The sequence below is a fragment of the Drosophila tropicalis genome, unplaced genomic scaffold (genome assembly GCF_018151085.1).
Source record: "Drosophila tropicalis isolate 14030-0801.00 unplaced genomic scaffold, ASM1815108v1 contig_845, whole genome shotgun sequence".
Taxonomy (NCBI): Eukaryota; Metazoa; Arthropoda; class Insecta; order Diptera; family Drosophilidae; genus Drosophila; species Drosophila tropicalis.
In genome coordinates, this window is record NW_027173338.1 from 10733179 (window position 1) to 10753717 (window position 20539).

At 37.2% G+C, this 20539-nt stretch overlaps 1 protein-coding gene across 1 annotated transcript; it reads left to right on the plus strand.

The window, feature by feature from the left end:
- Positions 1-1925: 1925 nt before the first annotated feature.
- On the plus strand, positions 1926-7284 carry LOC137580848 (uncharacterized). Its single transcript, XM_068294982.1, has 3 exons — positions 1926-3017; positions 3142-6188; positions 6276-7284. The coding sequence occupies exons 1-3, from the start codon at positions 1926-1928 to the stop codon at positions 7282-7284; spliced, it is 5148 nt and encodes a 1715-aa protein (XP_068151083.1).
- The last annotated feature ends 13255 nt before the right edge of the window (positions 7285-20539 follow it).

Below are 20539 nucleotides of genomic sequence, written 5' to 3' on the forward strand. Positions count from 1 at the left end.
CCTGCCTCCGTTGGCAAAACCATTTATCAGTCTGTGTGAAGTTTGTTGAATGGCAACATTTTTTTTATCTTCTTTTCCCTCATTCACGTTCTTTTTTCCTCCCCTACTGAAAGGCAATTTAGCGTGAAATAATAGTTTTTCTCTCACTTTTTCTATGGCGGTTGATGCCCATGGGCTAACTTTTATGAATCCAAAGTCTTTGTCGATGACTTTTTATCTGAAACACAACGAAAACGAAACGTTTAATTGTAGTGAGAACAATCGATAGAGAGAACAAAGTTAGTTATTTAAACAGAACATTTTCGTATATTTTTGATAATCGGATGAAATCATTCCCTTACGCATGTATGTTAATATAAACATTTACTCTTTCTCTCACAAGCAAACTTAAAAGTTCACCCAAGTTTTTTATGAAACATACATATATATAAGCTCACCCATATTGAAGTCCTTTTTAGAGTCATAATAAAAGTAGATAAATAAAGTGCCAATGCGATGTAGAGTCAAGCGATTTCTTGTAAACTTTTCGCAATTTGCATATTTAAAATATATATTCTTTTCACATTAACACAAGTTAATTAACAAACTTCCCCATTTACTGTACAAATATTGATTTAAAGTGCAACCGACATGACATCGGCTGCATCAACAGCAGCAGCAATAAGATTTATTTTATTTCACTTTATTTTTCCGTCCTTTTTTTTGCTGGTCCTTTTTTTTGGCTTAACTTTTGAGTTTGCCTCTTTGAAATTAAACTTTAAACTCGGTGGAGCTGATAAAAAAATGAAGGAAAAACAAAGGCGTTGCATAAAAGTGCATAAAATGGCACTTTATATGCAATGTTTTCTTTTGCGTAAATATATGAAATATATATATATATATATATATATAATAAACAATATATGCGATTGGTTCGACATGGCTGACATTCATAAACCGCACATGTTGCATGGTCCTGGCAATGAAATTGCATTGCTGGCCATTTGGCTATGGTTTAAAAATAAAAAAGCAGGCTTAAAAAAAAAAAAAAAAATAAAACAAAATATTAAATTACATGTGTTTGCTGTCGCTGTTTGATATTCGCAGCAATTTATTTTAATATTTCTCGAGTTTTCTCATTTAGTTGTTGTTGTTGTTGTTGTGTCTCCTTTAATAAACGTAATAATAATTAAAAATCCTTATCATTGGCCATGACAGGCCATGACTCTGTATATAAGTATATATATGTACGTTTATATGTTTATTTAATATTTTCCCTTTATTCATTATTTATTGAAAGGGCAGCTGTTGAGGAACCAATTGTCATTTGACTCGCATTGCTATACGCAGCAAGACAAAGACTCATGAATGATCTTACACATCTCACAATGCTTTTGTTTTTGTATTTTCTCTTAAGTTTTCTAGAATATACTGGCGTCAGTCTGGTATGCTCTGTCTCTGTCACTCTTTATAAACCTATATGACCTACGTAGTTGCGTAAGAATTGAAAATTTAGTAATAAGCAAGCAAACGAACGATCAAGACGTGTTCTGGCAGTGGCAGACACAGTTCAGTGAAGTTTAAGTAAAAATAAAGTTAAGTTCTTATGAGATATTAAACACAGTGGTTTATTGTTCATCATAATTTGGTCCTTCGAGCCGGATCGTTGGGCATTGTTTGTTTGTTACTCATTGCTTAATAATTTGTTGCAACGTGGTTGCAATTAATTGTTAACCTCAAAGTTAGTAGTCGATAGTTCTGGCCTACTATCGAATAGACAATCGCGTGCTTATTGGAAAAAGCGCGGACAAACGGTGGCGCCACTCGCCTATCGGAATCTGTTATCGATATAATCGACGAGATCGTGAGGGAACACATCTCTGGAAAAAGACGCATCTTGAAATTTTTGGTCCACACAAGCAGTGGAGATTTCTTGGTATTTCATCATGGAGGAAATGAAAACATTCATGAAGGCCAGAGGAAGATTGAAGACAACCATTACCCGCATATATGGATATGCAGAGAATCCTGCACAGGATGCCGACGTCTTCGCAATTGACACCAAATTGGAAACTTTGTCCAATGCGTGGAACGAGTTCGTGAAGTCTGGCGACGAATTGGCCAAATACGACAAACTAGAGGGTTATGTGGACCCTACCGAAGACTTCGGGATATACGAGGAGAAATATGAAATAGCAAATGCCCGCCTTAAGGCTTTACGAGCTGCCTTGGCTCCGTCTGGCAAGTTGGAAGAAATCGGCGCGGCTGGTAACGATGGTTCGCTCTTCCAAGGAATTCTGCAACAAATGCAGAATCAACAGCAACAACTACAACTCCAGATGCAGCGTCAAATGGAACTCCAGATGCAGTGTCAAATGGAACACCAGCGACGGCAAATGGAGCAGCAGCAACTATTGGTTGAGAGATTGCTCTCGCCACAGCAATCTTCGTCTTCGTCAGGCTCACAGTCGGTTGCAACAGCGGCAACAAGAGATTGTGAGTTACCGAAAATCAACATCAAGCCCTTCGGTGGTGATTACAAGGAATGGCATGCCTTTAAAGACCTGTTTGAGAGTACCATTCACGGAAAGACAACTTTAACGAATATCCAAAAGTTTCATCACCTTAAGTCATGCGTCATAGGAGAAGCAGCGATACTCATCCAGCATCTGCCCGTAGTGGATGCAAATTACGTCACTGCATGGAAATCATTGAGTGATCGATATGAAAAGCCCCGTTACTTGGTGAATTTACTGATGGACACATTCACCGCATTGCCAAAAGCTGTTGGGCAAAACTCATCATCGCTACGCGCTCTGACTTGCGGAGCCAGTGATGTTATTCGGGCTTTAGACGCTTCTGGACAAACGGGCCGTGACTGTTGGCTCATATACTTGCTCATCAACAAGGTTGATGAGGCTACCCGACGTGAATGGATCGACAAAAGCCAAGATATCGAAAATCCTACCATTGAAGAGTTGCTCAAGTTTTTGGACTCACGATGCGATCGCCTTGAGCTCAGTCAAGTTATCGATCATGTAGCGAGCAAACCGAGGGATGAAAAGGGGAAAAAGGCAAGCACGCACCATGCTTGCCATTACAGGTAATTGTATGAAATGTCATAGTACTGAGCACATACTGTCGGCTTGTCCTCAATTCCAGAGCTTGACTGTCAAGCAACGTTACACCTTTGCGAAGGAGAAACATACGTGTTTTAATTGTTTGAGAACTGGACATGGAGTAAGCGCTTGTGGCTCGAAGTCTTCTTGCAAGTATTGCAAGCGCCGCCATCATTCTATGCTGCATTCTGAAGGCCATTCTACACCGCAAAATAGCTCAGAGCAGCACCAAGGCAACTCAGGCCAGGTTTCTGAGGAGTCACCAGCGGCATCAGCGATAGCAATGATGAATGTAACCAGACCCAGTAAGCCAAATGGCCAACGAAGAAGCACTCTACCTACTGCATTGGTACACGTCCGAAATTCTCAAGGAGCCTTGCTGACGTGCCGTATTTTATTGGATAGCGCCTCAGACTTGTCATTCATTTCGGAACGGTGCGTACAGACGTTGGGGCTTGCACGTTCGCCATTTCGAGTTGCCACATCGGGCATCTCAGACGTCAAGGCGGGAATAACCAGAGGTTTCTGCTCTCTCCAGATGATGTCTCGTGTGTCGAGTCATTGCATCGATATTAAAGCTCACATATTAGGAAAGATCACCTCACCATTGGCACGTGAAAACATTGATGCTTCATCACTGTCGGTATTTAAGGGATACCAAATGGCTGACCCTGACTTCAGAACTAACGCCTCAATCGACATTTTGCTGGGCAATGATTGCATTTGGTTAGTTCTAACCGGAGAGAAGTTATGCGATGGTCAAGGACACCCTATTGCAGTTAACACCATATTTGGATGGGTAATCACATCGGTATACACTTCAAGATTGCAAACATCATCTACGTCATTGCTGACTACGGTTAATATAGATGGACTACTGCAAAGATTTTGGGAACTAGAGGAAGTTCCATCACACACAACTGTAAACAAAGAGGATGAAAAGGTCGAAACGCACTTCCGCCGTACCCACAACCGCAACTCGAATGGAAGATACATAGTCGATTTGCCCTTCAAGGAACAAAACCCACAATTTGCGGATACATTTCAAGGAGCGAGATCGCGCTTTCTCGCAGTCGAGCGTCGTCTAATGAAGGACTCCAGCTTGAAGTTAAAATATACTCAGTTTATGAGAGAGTATATCCAGCTGGGTCACATGAAGGAAGTAGCTGCAGACGAAGACACAAACGTATGTAAGAAGTCATTCTATTTGCCACACCATCCAGTCATAGGCGCCAAGCTGCGGGTGGTGTTCGATGGATCATTTCAAGATCGGGATGGACGATCTCTTAACGACGCACTTCACATTGGCCCATGTATACAACGCAACCTCTTCAACGTTTGTCTGCGTTTTCGAATGCACAGATTCGTATTTTCTGCGGACATCGTCAAAATGTTCAGACAGATTTTAGTGGCCCCTGAACATCAGAATTTTCAACGAATCCTATGGAGAGAAGACCCTGAGGAACCATTGAAGCATTACAAGTTGACCACAGTCACCTATGGCACGGCATGTGCACCGTTTCTGGCAGTTAGAGTGCTGGAACAACTGGCAACTGATCACGAATACGAGTTTCCAAGGGCGGCTAGGATACTTTTGGATGATTTCTACGTCGATGACGTACTGACAGGAGCCATGAACGAACAAGAACTGCTCGACATTAAGGAAGAGCTGATACTCCTTATGTCGCGGGCACAATTGGAGCTAAGCAAATGGGTCTCGAATAGTAAACGAATTGCCAGCAACGAGGGAAATGAAATCGATTTCTCAAAGATGGCAGCAAAAGTGCTTGGGCTGCATTGGCGTCCTGGAGAAGACGTCCTAACATATAAGGTTTCATTATCGGAACATATGACTTGTACGAAGCGACAAGTGCTATCTGACACGGCACGCATCTTTGACCCACTCGGCATTTTGGCGCCAGTGGTGATCAATTTTAAAATTCTGCTCCAAGAATTATGGCTGCTTAATCTGGATTGGGACTCGGAACTGCCAACGAAGCAAGCGCACTTATGGCAAACATTCAGAAAGGACATTTTCACGTTAAGGAACTTGAAGATACCACGATTTGTAGACAATCAACCCGATGACATCGAACTCCATGGATTTTCAGATGCTTCGTTAAAGGCTTACTCTGCTGTCATTTACAACCGTGTGACACACCTAGATGGAAGCATCGGAGTGGCACTCATTGCAGCTAAAACAAGAGTTTCACCATTAAAGCAGAAGTCGTTGCCACGGTTGGAACTTTGCGGAGCTCTACTATTAGCTCGTTTATTCCAAGCAGTAAGGTCTGGTCTGCGCCAGAAGGATGTTAAGATACACGCATGGACCGATTCTACAATCGTTTTGTCATGGCTTTCGCATCAACCCTGTAAACTTAAAACATTTGTTGCCAACCGAACGGCAGAAATACTAGAGACCATACCACGTAGCGCTTGGAGACATGTCAGCACTAAAGAGAATCCTGCGGATTGTGCATCACGAGGCATGCTAGCGAGTGACTTAATTAACTTTGATCTATGGTGGAAGGGACCATCTTGGCTGCACGACTGTACACTATACTCAGAGACAATGAACAGACCACCAACTTGCTGCTCAATTCTCAAGCCAGCAGCAGAACTTGAGTTCAAAACCAAAATCTTGACAACCATTTCCAAGGATATTGAGGATTCTCCATTTGAGGTACTACTCGGAAGGACATCATCTTGGATCAGACTGGTTCGAGTGGTCGCATATGTATTCCGCTTCGTTCATCGAATCAAATCAAGCAAGTCTAAATATTCAGGACCTCTAAAGTTCGATGAAGTTACCAGAGCAAGGAAGTTTTGCCTACGACAGGCACAAAATCAATTCAATGACGATAGACAGCTGCTTTTGAGGAAGCAATCGGTGGAGCGACGATCAATTTTAAGCAAACTATCTCCCTTCGTTGACGAAGATGGAATTGTACGTGTGGGTGGACGTTTGGAAAGGTCGCAATTGCCTGCAGATGCCAAGCATCCAGTAGTTTTGCCGAAACAACATCGTCTTGTGGAATTGCTGCTGAAACATGAGCATAAGGTCAATCTTCATCCAGGAGTTTCAGCAATGTTTGTAATAATTCGCCAGAAATATTGGATCATTGGCGCACGAAACCTTATTCGACGTATCACACATGAGTGTTTAAACTGTTTTAGACAGCGCCATCACACAGCAAATCAGTTTATGGCCAATTTACCGGCTGTTCGAGTGCGACAAGCCTTTCCATTTGAGCATACTGGATGCGATTATGCTGGACCTATCTTGTTGAAGGTTCACAAGGGACGAAACCCCAGGAAGGAAAAGGGCTACATTTGCCTGTTTGTATGTATGGTTACTTCAGCTCTTCATCTGGAGCTGGCCACTGATCTCAGCACCGACACATTCTTGGCGGCATTAAAACGTTTTATGGCTCGTCGTGGGAAGTGCTCCCAAATGTATAGCGATAACGGGCGCAACTTTGTTGGTGCAAAACGTGCACTAGACGAAATGGTACAGCTTCTCGCTTCACGCGAGCACAATGATGTCGTTTCAAAAGCCCTTGCGGATCAAGGCATCAAATGGAATTTTATTCCTCCATATTCACCACACTGGGGTGGTAAGTGGGAGTCGGCAGTACGCTCGGTTAAGCTGCATTTGCGACGTGTAATAGGAACCAACGTCCTCACCTTTGAGCAGATGCACACACTGCTCTCGCAAATAGAATCTGTCGTTAATTCGCGACCATTGTGCACAGCATCGGATACTGAAATTGCCTACCTGTCACCGGCACATTTCTTAATTGGCAGAACATATACAGCAGTTCCTGAAGACGGCTATTTGCAGATTCCGACCAATCGATTGAGCTACTGGCAGCATGTTCAAGCAATGCTTCAAGGATTTTGGAAGCGTTGGCATCAAGAATACTTGACATCGCTACAACAGCGCCCGAAATGGACCACCAAGTTACCAAACATTGCGATCGGTAAACTTGTACTCATCAAGGACTCTAACGCGCCCCCATCGGCATGGCTGTTAGGACGGGTAACTCAGGTGTTCACAGGAGATGATGGCCTCGTCAGAGCGGTTCAGGTTCTCACCAAATCAGGAGAAGTCACTCGCCCTATCACAAAGATTGCAGCCCTACCGGGTTCAGAAACGGAGTTTCAGGGGGGGGCGGGATGTTGAGGAACCAATTGTCATTTGACTCGCATTGCTATACGCAGCAAGACAAAGACTCATGAATGATCTTACACATCTCACAATGCTTTTGTTTTTGTATTTTCTCTTAAGTTTTCTAGAATATACTGGCGTCAGTCTGGTATGCTCTGTCTCTGTCACTCTTTATAAACCTATATGACCTACGTAGTTGCGTAAGAATTGAAAATTTAGTAATAAGCAAGCAAACGAACGATCAAGACGTGTTCTGGCAGTGGCAGACACAGTTCAGTGAAGTTTAAGTAAAAATAAAGTTAAGTTCTTATGAGATATTAAACACAGTGGTTTATTGTTCATCAGCAGCCATAGGCAACCGTTACGCCGGAGTTTTTGGAGTAAACGAAGTCGAGCGTTAAAAGTGCTTCCAATTAAATTTTTTGATTTTGTTCAGCAATCAAAGCGAATGGAAAAGTTTGAATTCGTATACCCTGTATTTTCCTATAGTGGCCTACAGTGGGTATATTGAGCCTAGTCTGGGCATTCTCCTTGAGTTAATAAAGAAGGTTATAAGTCTTTCTAGAGCGGAGAAATCGCTATTGAAAGTTATGAACTATAATCCCCCATAAATGACAAGTATTTTAAGGCATTTTGTGCGGAATTTTGATATTTTAAATTTCACTGAGTTTGGCTTACCATTCACAATTTCATCGAAAGTTTTTAAAAAAGTTTCGACACGTATTCACCATCCTCTTCTAAAGGCACAACAAATTAAAAGTCGCTACTTGTTTCTAACTCTGATTAACTTTAGAATTTCTCTTTAATATGGGCATCCGCTCCATAGTCAGTTGAGAAATGATTTTGAATTTTCTTTTCCAGCGCGAATTGCTTACCCGTTTCTGTCATACCATTCTGATTGATTAGTTAACCACTTTTTTAATATTAAAGTCAATGTTTTCTGCTACTGGATAAACTAAAGTCGTTTTCTTTCCGTTTTACTCATTTCTAATTAAAATCATATTAAAGAAATAAAACGGTTGCTAAGCCTCAAAGTTTTGCTTGAATGGTCAATGGATTCTTTTCCTCTACTTTTTTTCTCGATATGGTACAATTGAATCGTACTTTTTTCTTCCATTTTTTTTGTTTGTGTTTTATATATTTGGTTTTTTGTTTTGTTTCTTGTTTTGTTTTGCGGTTCTTTGCTAGGCACACAAGAAAATTGGTTTCTAATGCTTCGAGGCATGTGAGAATGTGTCGGCCTCAATTCAATAATGTTATTAGCCAGGGCCAATTTCAGTGAGTGTTTTTGTGTTGGGGCTTCTTTTGTGCTGTTGTACATTCAACCATTTCGGGGAGGGGGAAAACACTTTCTTCCTTACTTGGGCTTAGATTTTGAGTACTTTTCACTGATTTTATTGTGATGGATTTAATTTTTTCTTTTTACCCCAAATTGCACTTAGTCAGCTGTAAAGCAAAGCTTTCCGGGCTTATATGGACGGCTTTTAACTGAACCCAATTGATAGCGAATTGATAACTTCCACACAAAGCAAAACATGCTGACAGATACATTTGTATGTATGTTGAGAGCCATCAATTAGGAGAGGGTGTCACTATTTAGACCACTAATTAGCGCTTTTGACCTGAACTTTGAGTAGCGGCATCAGTTTCCCTTTGTGTCTGCCAAATCTGGCGCTGTCAATTCAAATGCAGTGCCATACCAACGCATTAACTGCTCAATTTCACTGCTCGAACGCACCATAAAAAAGGGAATCAGTATCTGTTTTTCTTCCTTCATGTATAGACAAGTACATAAAGCCCTTCATAATGCGCTGTCATTTTGTGATTGATGTGAGAAGAAGTTCATTCCTTTCTGCTTTTTTTTTTTTTTGTTGGTGCCATCGTCATTGGGAAATTATTTACAGTTGACTGGTTTGACCTTTTTGGCATCAGCTCTGCTTTGGTTGATATTGAACTTTTAACTTTATCGAAAGTATTTCATCATTTTTTTCAGCTTGGTGTGATAATTAACTTTTATTGATAATGATTGTACGACCTGGCACTCAATTATCGAATTGAATTTATTCCGTTAATAGCCTTAATAAATTTCATATCATTCCTGTTAAACTCATTTTATTGAAAGTATGAAGCTCAGTTAAAAAAAAAGAAGGCCATCTACAAACAACTTTTTAACACGTTTAAGAAATAGTTTTAAATAAATTAGTTTGATCAATACTTACTAGACTACTTACTAGAATATAAACATTGATGATTTTGTTGTTTTTACTTTAAATCTTTTGAGTTCTTAGCTATTTGTCCTATTTATCCATCTATGTGAATAAATCTTTACGAAAATAAGAATTGAAAATTTCTTTGTTAATGATCCACAGTGCAGTATATAATTAAATCAGCTTCCGAGTAATTAAAATGCAGCAACTGGACTGTCACTTTTTTAAATTATTTAAATGTTTTTCTCGCACAGAGTTTGTGCAACAAACAGAATTAAGTATCAAAATTCCATTGTGTGGACATTTGTTAAATTATATTTAAACATGTATGTATCGTATGTCACACACTCATCACGTTTTGAGGTACTTCCAAGTTGAAAACATGAGATGCATAATTAAACAATTAAATGCAATTATCAGTTTGATTCTCACTCGCAAATACTCATTTTGCAAATGTTTAGCTATCTATGAAAATCGTACAACAATGAAATTTGAAATAACACAAAAGTCAAGAGAGATAAAACAGTATCCAAATTGTATTTGCCTATGGGTAAATGTTTGCTTAACAAGCCTCTTTAAATAATTACACAATTGGCACAAAATCTCAATTGCCATATGTAAACACAGAGACTAGCTACATTGGTCGTGCCATATGAAATGTTAATTATCTAAATTGTGGTCAGGAAGGCTTATTGTTAGATTCCCATAATCAAAGAGTGTAGAATGGATAATATGGTTCATTTTGATTGTAGAGTACTTATAATTAGTTATCGTTTAATTTGCAGTAATATGGGAAAATTGTACCCAACATAAATATATCGATTGTAGAACGCGATTAAACTAAATAATCAGTATAAAGATTGAAATGGATGAGTAACGGTTACATTTAGAGCACAGAAACGCGCCAAAAAGACGATTCATACGATTTGGTCAGGACCGATCCTTTCAGTTCAATGGGTTAGCGCTTCAAAATTAAATACACATCCAACTCTAATAGGTCGTTAGTATAGAACAAGAAAGAAAGGCAGCCTCTATGTGTATGTGTATCTCCATTTGAATATTTTAAAATTTGTATTATATTCATAGCAATTTTTATGTGACAAAAGGAAATCTAGCAAATTAAATACATGATTGTGTCTTCTGCATAATAAACAAGCGACAAGTTCTGCTCTTAGTACAAATATGTGTTTTGTATGCTCGCATATACATATACATACATACATACATACAGATACAAAATCATGGCAACTATTTTTTTATCAGCTGTGTGTGTGTGTGTGTGTATGTGAATGCAACATGACGGAAACAAGCAAAGAGTTTCAATATGCGTAGCTGCCATAATAGCTTCTGTAATTTCCGTGACTTGTTAACTCAACGAAGACAATGTAACTTAAACTACATGTCAAATATGCATTTGCATATGTATGCACACACTCACACACACACACACACACATACATTGGCATGAGTTCGTATGTGAATATAGATATACTTTAATACCATACATAGACAAAAGCCATTTGGCACAGTCCTACAGCTATAGAAAACGGAAACGGAAGCTAACAAGTGCAAAAAGAAGAAGAAACACAAAAAGTAATCTATCTGCTTGCTAGCCAAATTGATTGTTCATATATTTTTTGGAAATTCCTTAAAAAGCACAATACAAAATGAATGTTAAATTGGAAATTTAAACACACGTTCTGAATTGAAGTCGGCTAAATGGTATGCCAAAACTGCTTAGAGTAATATAGTTTCAACTACGGTTTGACTTAGTACACAATGGATAGCACTATAGCTAATTGCTGTCCTGTCATTATCTATAATGGGCTGAAACACAACTCTGGTGGGATGCAAAGGAATGCCCTAAGCCTTTCGGTGTGCGAAAACCATTTCTATTAGGATTATTCTGCGGTAATGCTTTCATTAGAATCTCAGTTGATATAATAATGGCAGAAGGGCAAATTGCTGGTCATTGAATTGGCTCTATACGTGTGTGTGTGTGCATGCGTATAAGTAGGAGTGAATGGGTCCTCTTTCAATGACTAAGAAAATTTCCTTAAAGTTTTGAACAACATTTTTGCTCGAGTCACAACTGTGACATTGTTAGACATTAATGACAAAGTGCCAAAATGACAAAAATGAGTTGAACGATCCCTGTGAATGTGCTTAACTTGCACTTTTTAGCGACAACAAAAATGTCAAAAAGGTTTTGTCTGACAATCAGCCATCGAGTTGCAAAAGTTTTACATTTATATCAAGGGTTCAATATCACTCAGATTTGTTGGCATTGATTAAATTAAAAAGGGTTAGCCCCTAACTAATAGTAACTTAGAGTGTAAGAAAACACTTGACAGCTGTCGAATGAGTTACAAACTTTTACTCTGCCACAAGGTAATCAATTTGTCATAAAATGTTGAAAGAAAGCAGAAGAAAGTTTAAGACTTTAGAATTTTGTTGCTGGCATACGCAAATCACAAGTCAGGGCACGTCTCTTGGACCAAACTAAGCCAAAAGTTGATTCCAATGGTCTCGAATGGATCTCCATCTAGTCCATGAGTAGCTATGTATATGGGATATGTAGGTATATAAAAATAAAATTGAATTTTTATTTATTTGGGTCGATGTCGATGGTCGTCTTTGGTCGTTTCGGTCAAGGTAAGAACATGGCACACCTAAGCGCTTATAAAATATTTAGTGACAAAGCACAGGGCCAACAAATATATAAAACTTGGCCATGGGGGCCATAGGATCTGGACCAACACAAAACAAACAGCACCCAACATCGACAACAACAACAACACCGAACGAGTATGTCAACACAATCAGCATAATAACTGAGCTCGAGGTTCCGGCTTTCCGGTTAGGGGATGGCTGGAATTAGGGGTCGTGCCGCAAAGCTGCAATAAAAGTGGATTAAATGTAAACATGTGTGAGATTGTTTGTGTGCCCTCCAACCCCTCCTCGCCCATCATTTTGCCCGTTTTCCTCATTTCTCCAGGAATTGATCCCCAAGTTGGGCCAAAAAGTCAATGCCTAATGACTTTGGTCACATGCCGTATTAGGCAGGACAAATGACAGTTGTCAAGTTCAAGTAAAATTCGGGTTTTTTTTTTTTTTGTTATTTGGGTTATGCTTGAAGTAGGGACACACAGCTCAAATGACACCCTCAAAAATGTTTAGCCATTGTGTTGCCAGGAAATTAAATGGACTTAAAATAAATTATTTAAACTTAATTTTCAGGCCGTAAGTAAAGAATTTGGTTTTTAGCATTGAATGACGAAGGCCAGATTAGAGAGTTCAATTCAAGGGTCATGGCATATAAATTTGAATGGTATGCAGAATTTGAATTAAATTTCTTTAAGTCGGAGATTTGTTTTGTGTATTTTAATTTAAGCTTTTAGTTCTTTCATATGGGAAATGCTAAATGTACGTACAGACAACATAAGTGAAAGGAAAGGAACTCTTTGAACTCCTGTCCAACCTTAAACTTCTTTAACTGGTATGCTCTCTTTCTACGAATTCTCAGATATGTTATCAGGAGAAGAAAGTTGCTAAGTTAAGGTTATCGTTAAAAAACAACTATTCAAGGTCTGATAGCTTAGAAAGTGTATAAGAAAATCGGGTTTGCTAGGACAAACTTTTTATTTCACACGTTTCGCAATGCTTCCAAAGCTTATTTGAATAATTTATTTCATATTTGCCAAAACAGTTAATTCCAGCTTAATCCAAAGTATTTGCCCAATCAATAGTCGTTTATTTATTAGCAATCATTTAACGTACACCTTTAATTCTACCCACACACTTATGCACACTCTCTTGTTATTTCTCTGATTAGTTTTCCTGATTCTATATCCTGATTATTATAATACTTCGACCCTTGAGCATTTGCCTTAATTTAATTAACACTCCTTTTGTTGCCAGGCCCCGCAAACAAAAAAAAAGAGCAGTAGAAAGAAAGGCGCACAAAAGCCACGTCAAAAGCAAAGTAGAGGGAAAAATACTTTTGTCGAGCAGCTGGCGCAAAGAGTGAAAAAGAACTGAGTCTGACTATGTGGGAGGGAAGATGAAATGGCGAAAAGGCACGCTGGAGGAGTAAGGACGCAGACAGAGGCAATCCAAGTCGAGACAATAAAACGCTTTTTATGGTTGTTTTAAATGCTTCGCCTCAAAAGACATTAAAAAACTCTTCAAGTTTGGCCGAAAAAAAAACAAAGTTTCTCCTCTTTGGTTCTTTTGATTGTTGTTGGAGCTTCGAGTCGCCTGTTTGTCCCAGTGAACTCCTTACTGGGATTATATAAATTATGATAATTATGCAATTTTTCGCCTCGATATAATCTGCAGAGTGCACAGGGTGAACTTGTTTTGAAAATATAAATTCTGCGGCATACTTCAAGGCGTCAGACCATTGAAACTCGATTATTCACTCAATGGAGCTGATGATGAGTTGCCAGTGGCATGAACATTTGATTTAGTTTGTTTTGTATTGATTTTAAATTTAAAGAATTTATTTCGTGTTGAAATCTGCAACAACAAGCCGCAAAACATATGTTATTATGAAACATTTGATTATGAATTATGGGAAATAAATGCATTTATATTAGCATTTTGTGGCATTCACGAATCTGTCACAGTTTACCAACTAAATTCACTCAATTCATTTAGAATCCAATTTGTTATGCAACAACATAATCGATTTTCGGTTAAATAAATATTAGACCGCAAAAACTTTAGTTAATCCCAACATTTGATCTTTAATATTTTATGTCACATTCCCAAGAGCTGAAAACCAAAGCATATAACAATTTTTTCGTTAACAAATAGTTGAAAAACTGGAGACAACAAAAAAAGAATCCCAATGGTGACATAACCAGAGACAAGGCAATTGCTTTTCCCTACAAATTCGTTAGTTGGTTTTGTTGATTGTTCATTTCTATGCCACTCCCCCAGTGCAAATGGCAAATGGACTGGGAAACTAAAAGAAATAAATTCAAATTAATTGTATTACAAATTAAAATTGCATCAAGTGAAAAATTGTTAATTAATACTCATATAAATTTCATTTTTTGATTTGTTTCATTTTATTTGCTTTGATTTATACATTAGTTTATTTACATTTAAACAATTTGTGGTCTATGAATTTTCAAAATACTCTTTCCGAGAGAAATATTAGATTAACTTTTAAGAGTCATTGACAGAGAGTGGATACTAATTTTTATATATTATATTCTTCAGGAATTTATACTTAATCTCATGCGAAAGGCTTGTAAAAATGTTTTTAATGTGAATAAATAAGATAAAGTTTGCCTTAATCTAATAAAATACTTATATAAATAAAAGATTATGTTGATGGAGAAAACATAAATGAATTACTCTCTAAACTTGCTAGGGCAAATAAACTTCGTTTCATCCAAAGTTTAGTTTAATTTAGTTTATTTTTTTGGAATACTTAGTGCAAATAAAATTATGGTTATTAATTAACTGATATTGAAAACTCCCCTTGGATATCTTTTTAATGGGTTCTATTGATTTACAACGCACCAGCTAACAATTTATCAACAAACCAGTAAAAAACACAAAAAAATTATTCCATTTACTAATTGCAACTTTTAATTAAATATCGACCTTCAATGGATTCCAAATTCTTGGAATGGGCGCAGGAAAGGCTGCAAGGACAACATTGAGAAAAGCGTCGGGTACCGCCCAGAAATTTGTTGTTGTTGTGAAGGCCCTTTCGTTTTAGTGTGTGTTTGTGTGTGTGTGTGTGTGTGTGTAGTTTGTTGGTAAAAACCGCATTGAATTTTTGGCAAAAGCAGACAACACACAAAATGCAATGGCCGGATGAGTATGGTATAGATGGGTTTGAGGTTCTCTTCCGGTTCAACTCTGGTCGAGCAAGTAAACAAACGTTTCCGCTTTTGAAAAATTGCTTTCATTTTTTCGTTGCTGTTTTGACCCAGTGGAAGTCAGAGACATCAGGAAAAACTCTTCCATGTCCGTGTGGTAGTTGCCGTGGCCGTGACTGTTGTTTTTGTTATTGCGCCTGATATTGTTGTCGTTGTTGTAGCTACACCCACATTGCTATGGTTTAAGATAAGCAGAACTGCTGGCCATACCCAGCCATTTGGCTGAACTATAAATAATAGTTACACATTTCATTTTAGACCAAAGAGAGAGTAAGCGGCGAGTTGAGAGAGTAAGTTGAATATAGTACAAAGTACAGAAAACATGTTTCCATATATCTGTGTTTGGGTTTCAAATGTAATAACATGTTTCGAATTAACGGTTTATTGACTAGCCTAAAAGTGCCGTTACTGCTATTCAGAATGTCCTTTAGTGAAGTTAACTTAAATATTAGAATTCAAGTGCCACAAATCGTTTCTAATCAAATAATTATTGTTTTTGTTACCTCATACATAATCTAGCTATATGTATCAATAACTAATTTAGATTCTTTGATGCATTTGCAATTTATTTGCATGAGCTAGATCAATATTGAGTTTTATGTACATATATTTACTCATATTACTAATTTGCCTACTCAAATAGTATGACACACATTCAAACGACATTTGCAGTTTAATGAGCTCTTTGCAAACAGAAAACAACTAACCAAAAGGTGTCAACAAAGTGTCGAGAAAATTACCTTGGCAACATTGAGATTCTCATATATTTTATGCTAGAAGAAACAATTTATGCTGACACATAAATACATATTTTCATAGATATCCATAGCAGGAAGTGGGTTGACAGACAAACGTAATAAATAGACCAAATACAAAAAGAGGACCAAACACATAGCATACTTATTTGATATTTGTGAAAACGTGAGCAACAACATAGACAAATAAGCTGAAGTTTCCAACTCCATTCTACCAAACAACCAACAAACACCAATTTATATATACTTTTACACCCACACACACACACATACACACACACATACACCCAATACACATTCATACAACTAGATTCATAGGTATGCTCATTCTCACAGTCCAATGAATTCATATTTGCCCATATCGATTTCATTTGTTTTTGTTTGTATATTGCGAGTGGGAAGTCGGCGAATAGCAAAAAGGACAAGAGAGAGAGAGAGAGAGAGAGAGCAAGGGAGAGGAGGAGGCACGTTGTCTGACAATGTGAACAATTCACACGCTCGATTAACATTCAAGAATAACACAACATAATTGGAGCATGGCGCAAAAACTTGAAAAAAGGCTGAACAAAACGGCACAAAAAGCAAACCAAATAGGAAAAGAGGCCAAAGACCCAGACTAACTACGATTGCAATATAATTGTGTATACCCTTGCCATAGACGAGGTATTATTCAAAACCAGTCTAAAAGTCAAATTTGTGTAGTACCCAAATGCCGCTGACTAAAAATGAAGAAAGGAGCACAGGTAGATATAGGTTTCGATCATTGATGAAAACAAGTCCTGATTGCATAACTGGGACACTAATTTATCATTCCAAAAATGTCTAATATTCTATTGAATGAATTTAGGTTTCTATTTGATAAGAGAGACTTCGTTTTAGATAACAGTTGTTTTTTCGAATCAAAAAGTTTTGCACAAGAAGTTAAAAGAAACAAAAGTAACTTTATTACTATTGTTTTTTCTCTCCCTTTATCTTTAAATTATTAGTTAGACTAAATGAATTGGAATATAAGTGAGTAATGCTATTATAACACCATAAAGTAAACTTAAATTTAGATGAGTATTTTTTGTTAATGTTTCTACTATTGGCACACAAAAATGCAGATGTGTTGATTGAAAATAATAAGATATCTAGCGATTAAACAATTATATTTAAGAACATATTGAAGTGTTCATTATTTTAACAACAAAATGTTGCTTTGAGTGTCATATATTGTTTTGCTTGAAAGTTATTTTAAAGGCAGACTGCAAGAAGAATTCTATTTCTGCTGCAAAATTGTTTATATATTTCTCAATGAAAATTTTCCATATTATTATTATCCCATTTCGTTAGCCATCTTTCTCTCTAGCGAAAACAAAAACTCGTTGAGCTTATATTCATTTATATAGAGTATATCATTTATCACAATATGTCAAGCTGTCACAAAAATGCTTCCCAGCTCTTGAAGTTTATACCCTTCTCCTCCCAAATGTATCCTCTATTCGCAACATGTTGCCATATTGCCATGACGAACGTTAAATAGAAATTTAAAATTTCCTCTGCACATAAAATTATGCATTTGGCGAATGCATTTAAAATTCATTGAACCAATCAATTGAAATGGAAAATTAGAGATACAAAATTGCATGCCAAAAATTGTGGCAGCTTTTGTAGAGTGCTCAAAACTCTTTAATGAAGGCATAAACCAAATCATATGAACGCATGGAAAACAGAGAAAACGCCTATAAGAGTTTATGGCGAAATTTGAATAATCTTCTCATGAGGATTAAGGCAATTTGTCCTCTAACTCAAGAGAAAACGAAATGTTAACCTTATGGTCATTACCTTTTAAAAAGCTCTCTCTTTTCATCAACTCACAGATTCATAGTAGAAAGGGTATTTACAAGCTACACATCCGTCACATTCGGGCAACAGCAAATTGAGGTAATTGTATGTTAGATATCGTTTTTGATTACAATAACAGCAACCACAAATTGTTTGCAATTCCATTTAAAGTTGACCAGAAAAGTTATTATATATGCAAATAACTTCAACTTAACGACCAAGGCCAAGCTTGATTGTCAGTGGCAAAACAATTAAAATGCAATTATTGAATATTTTCTACCAAAGTGCACTATGCATGAAACATAAACTGCCTTATCTTTTTTGTTTTGTTCTTGCAAATATGAAAAATTAATTGAGCCTTAGGCTAAACACCTTTTGCAACTTCTGCATAGACTGTGTGTTTATTGATCAGTAAATTGATTGCTTGAATAGCAATTTCACACACAAAAACACAGGAGAACACACATTTCTTAGCATTTGCCTCTAAATACATGTGTATTTTGCATTCGAAACACAATCGAAGAGAACAGAACGGAACAGAAGCCTTGTCAACTGCATTGTACTACGTTGGCTCAAAGCAAATATCAGACAGAGAGGCTTGCATAAACAAATGCTTAGCCTGAAGGACTCTCAGAAATAGAACGTATTTATTTATTTCTTTCTCAACTCAACTGGGAAAAACAGCTTTCAAACTTTGGCCCAAAATAAGAAGGGAAAGTACAACACAAAAAAGAATAGATTGAGAAATGAAAACCTGCAAATAGAGAGACAGAGAAACTGTTCATTAAAGTGGAATTGAACTTTTGTCGGAAAGTTGCATTCGAATTTCAATTACCTGAAGCCATTTGGGGGCAAGCAGCTGGACGAAGACATGTAACACATTCGACTTGCTACTTGTGTGTGTGTGTGGGAAATATCTGTGTATTGAATGATGATTTTGTGGCAATTTTTGATGGCATTTTTGTGTGCGGCATCAATAGAAGATATAAAAGTTTCCCTTTAAAACTTAACTGCAGTGGCATCTTAATGACTTTGAAATTGTTACGTTACGTGACCAGGAGTCCAGGACTGACTGCAACAGAACAACCACAATGATCTCAATTTATATGACCCTGGTGACCCTGTGTAGTCTGAAGTCAACTCTGATTGCAATTGTTTTTCTTTAACTTTTCACATAGACAGTGGAACAGTGGGTTGAACCTTTTAGCAGATCCGCTCCAAATGACATGCATTGAGTCTGAAACTTCATTACAGATCCAGGGGGTGTGGTGTGTTGTGAAACGATTTCCTCATGTGTCAGTGCATGACGCATACGCAACGTGTGACAGTGTCGAGTAAAAACCCATCAAATCATAATTGCAGGTACAGAGAGTGTCCATCAATGAAGATAGAGATAGACAAGCCGAGAGGAGAGCGTAAAACGGACCAACCATGATGAAAGCCTCGCTTGAGTGACAGACAGTCTTTATACATACATACATATATGCACTAGGTGTCAAATGGCAGAGGTTGTGATAAGTGCTGTAATAAAAATGACCAAATAGACACTGCCAGACACATAAAAGTCAACAGATCTGCTACAATTTACACGGTCTCAGGCTCAGGCTCAACAAATATTATTGTTTATTTTCAACACAATTCTTATTTATATTATTTTTACTACATTAAACGTGGCCTATAATAACATGAAGTATAATTATATGAAATATGAATACAAGTGAATAAAGAATAAATAAAGTAATAATGGAACATTGACATTGACATTGACATTCGTATGTTTGCCATGAAAGTGATAAGTACTTAAAAGTAAGTATTTAAATTTTTAAGTTTTGAAATTCCTAAAATCAGTCGAAAACTCTTTTGAAGAGCAACATAGTTCTGCATCTTTTCTTACATATTTTAAATAATTTTTATAAGCATTTTCTATTTATTATTCATTTGAATTATGAAATATTTTTCGCCCATGGAATTAAACTGAAATTAGAAAAAGTTTAGGATATTTATTTTGTACCGATAGTAAAATATTAAATAAGTAGGTAAGTAATTAGCTACTTGTGATACATGTAGAGGAAAACTAAAATTTATTAAGGATACATCATTAGAACTTACTTGCTCATGAGGATAATTGGGATAGTCAGCCACACATAACTTCAAAGGATTTTGTAGAAACGGATTTCTAACGTTTTTGAGTATATCCAGGATTTTGTAAATAAGTTCTCTAGTAATTTCTTCATCACAATAGCTTAAGTCCATAAATGCAAGCTCTGTACAATTTCTGAATATGTTCAAAAGATGACTGGTCACGTTATCAATGTAATAATCCGATGTTATTATTAATGTTTCCAGATTAGTAAGTTTCGCCAAATACTTAAAAGAATCATCGCATAGCAGTCCGCACTCTAAAGTGTTTAGGGAATGGATTTCTGATAGAAGTAACATATCCTCGTTATCCAGTAATTCTTCCATGATCACTAAATGTTTAAGAATCGATGGTGATTTGTATGTTAATGCTCGAACTAGGATTTTGACTGAACTTTCTTTTGGTAGTGTTACATTTAGCTCCTCCAATCGATGGAGTCCG

What these genes read in the sequence shown, in the direction of transcription:
- LOC137580848 (XM_068294982.1), top strand. Translation starts at nt 1,926, where the DNA reads ATGGAGGAAATGAAAACATTCATGAAGGCCAGAGGAAGATTGAAGACA. An exon ending in TCAGTCAAGTTATCGATCAT is followed by an intron (nt 3,018 to 3,141) that starts GTAGCGAGCAAA and finishes CCTCAATTCCAG; the next exon opens with AGCTTGACTGTCAAGCAACG. An exon ending in CATCCAGGAGTTTCAGCAAT is followed by an intron (nt 6,189 to 6,275) that starts GTTTGTAATAAT and finishes AAACTGTTTTAG; the next exon opens with ACAGCGCCATCACACAGCAA.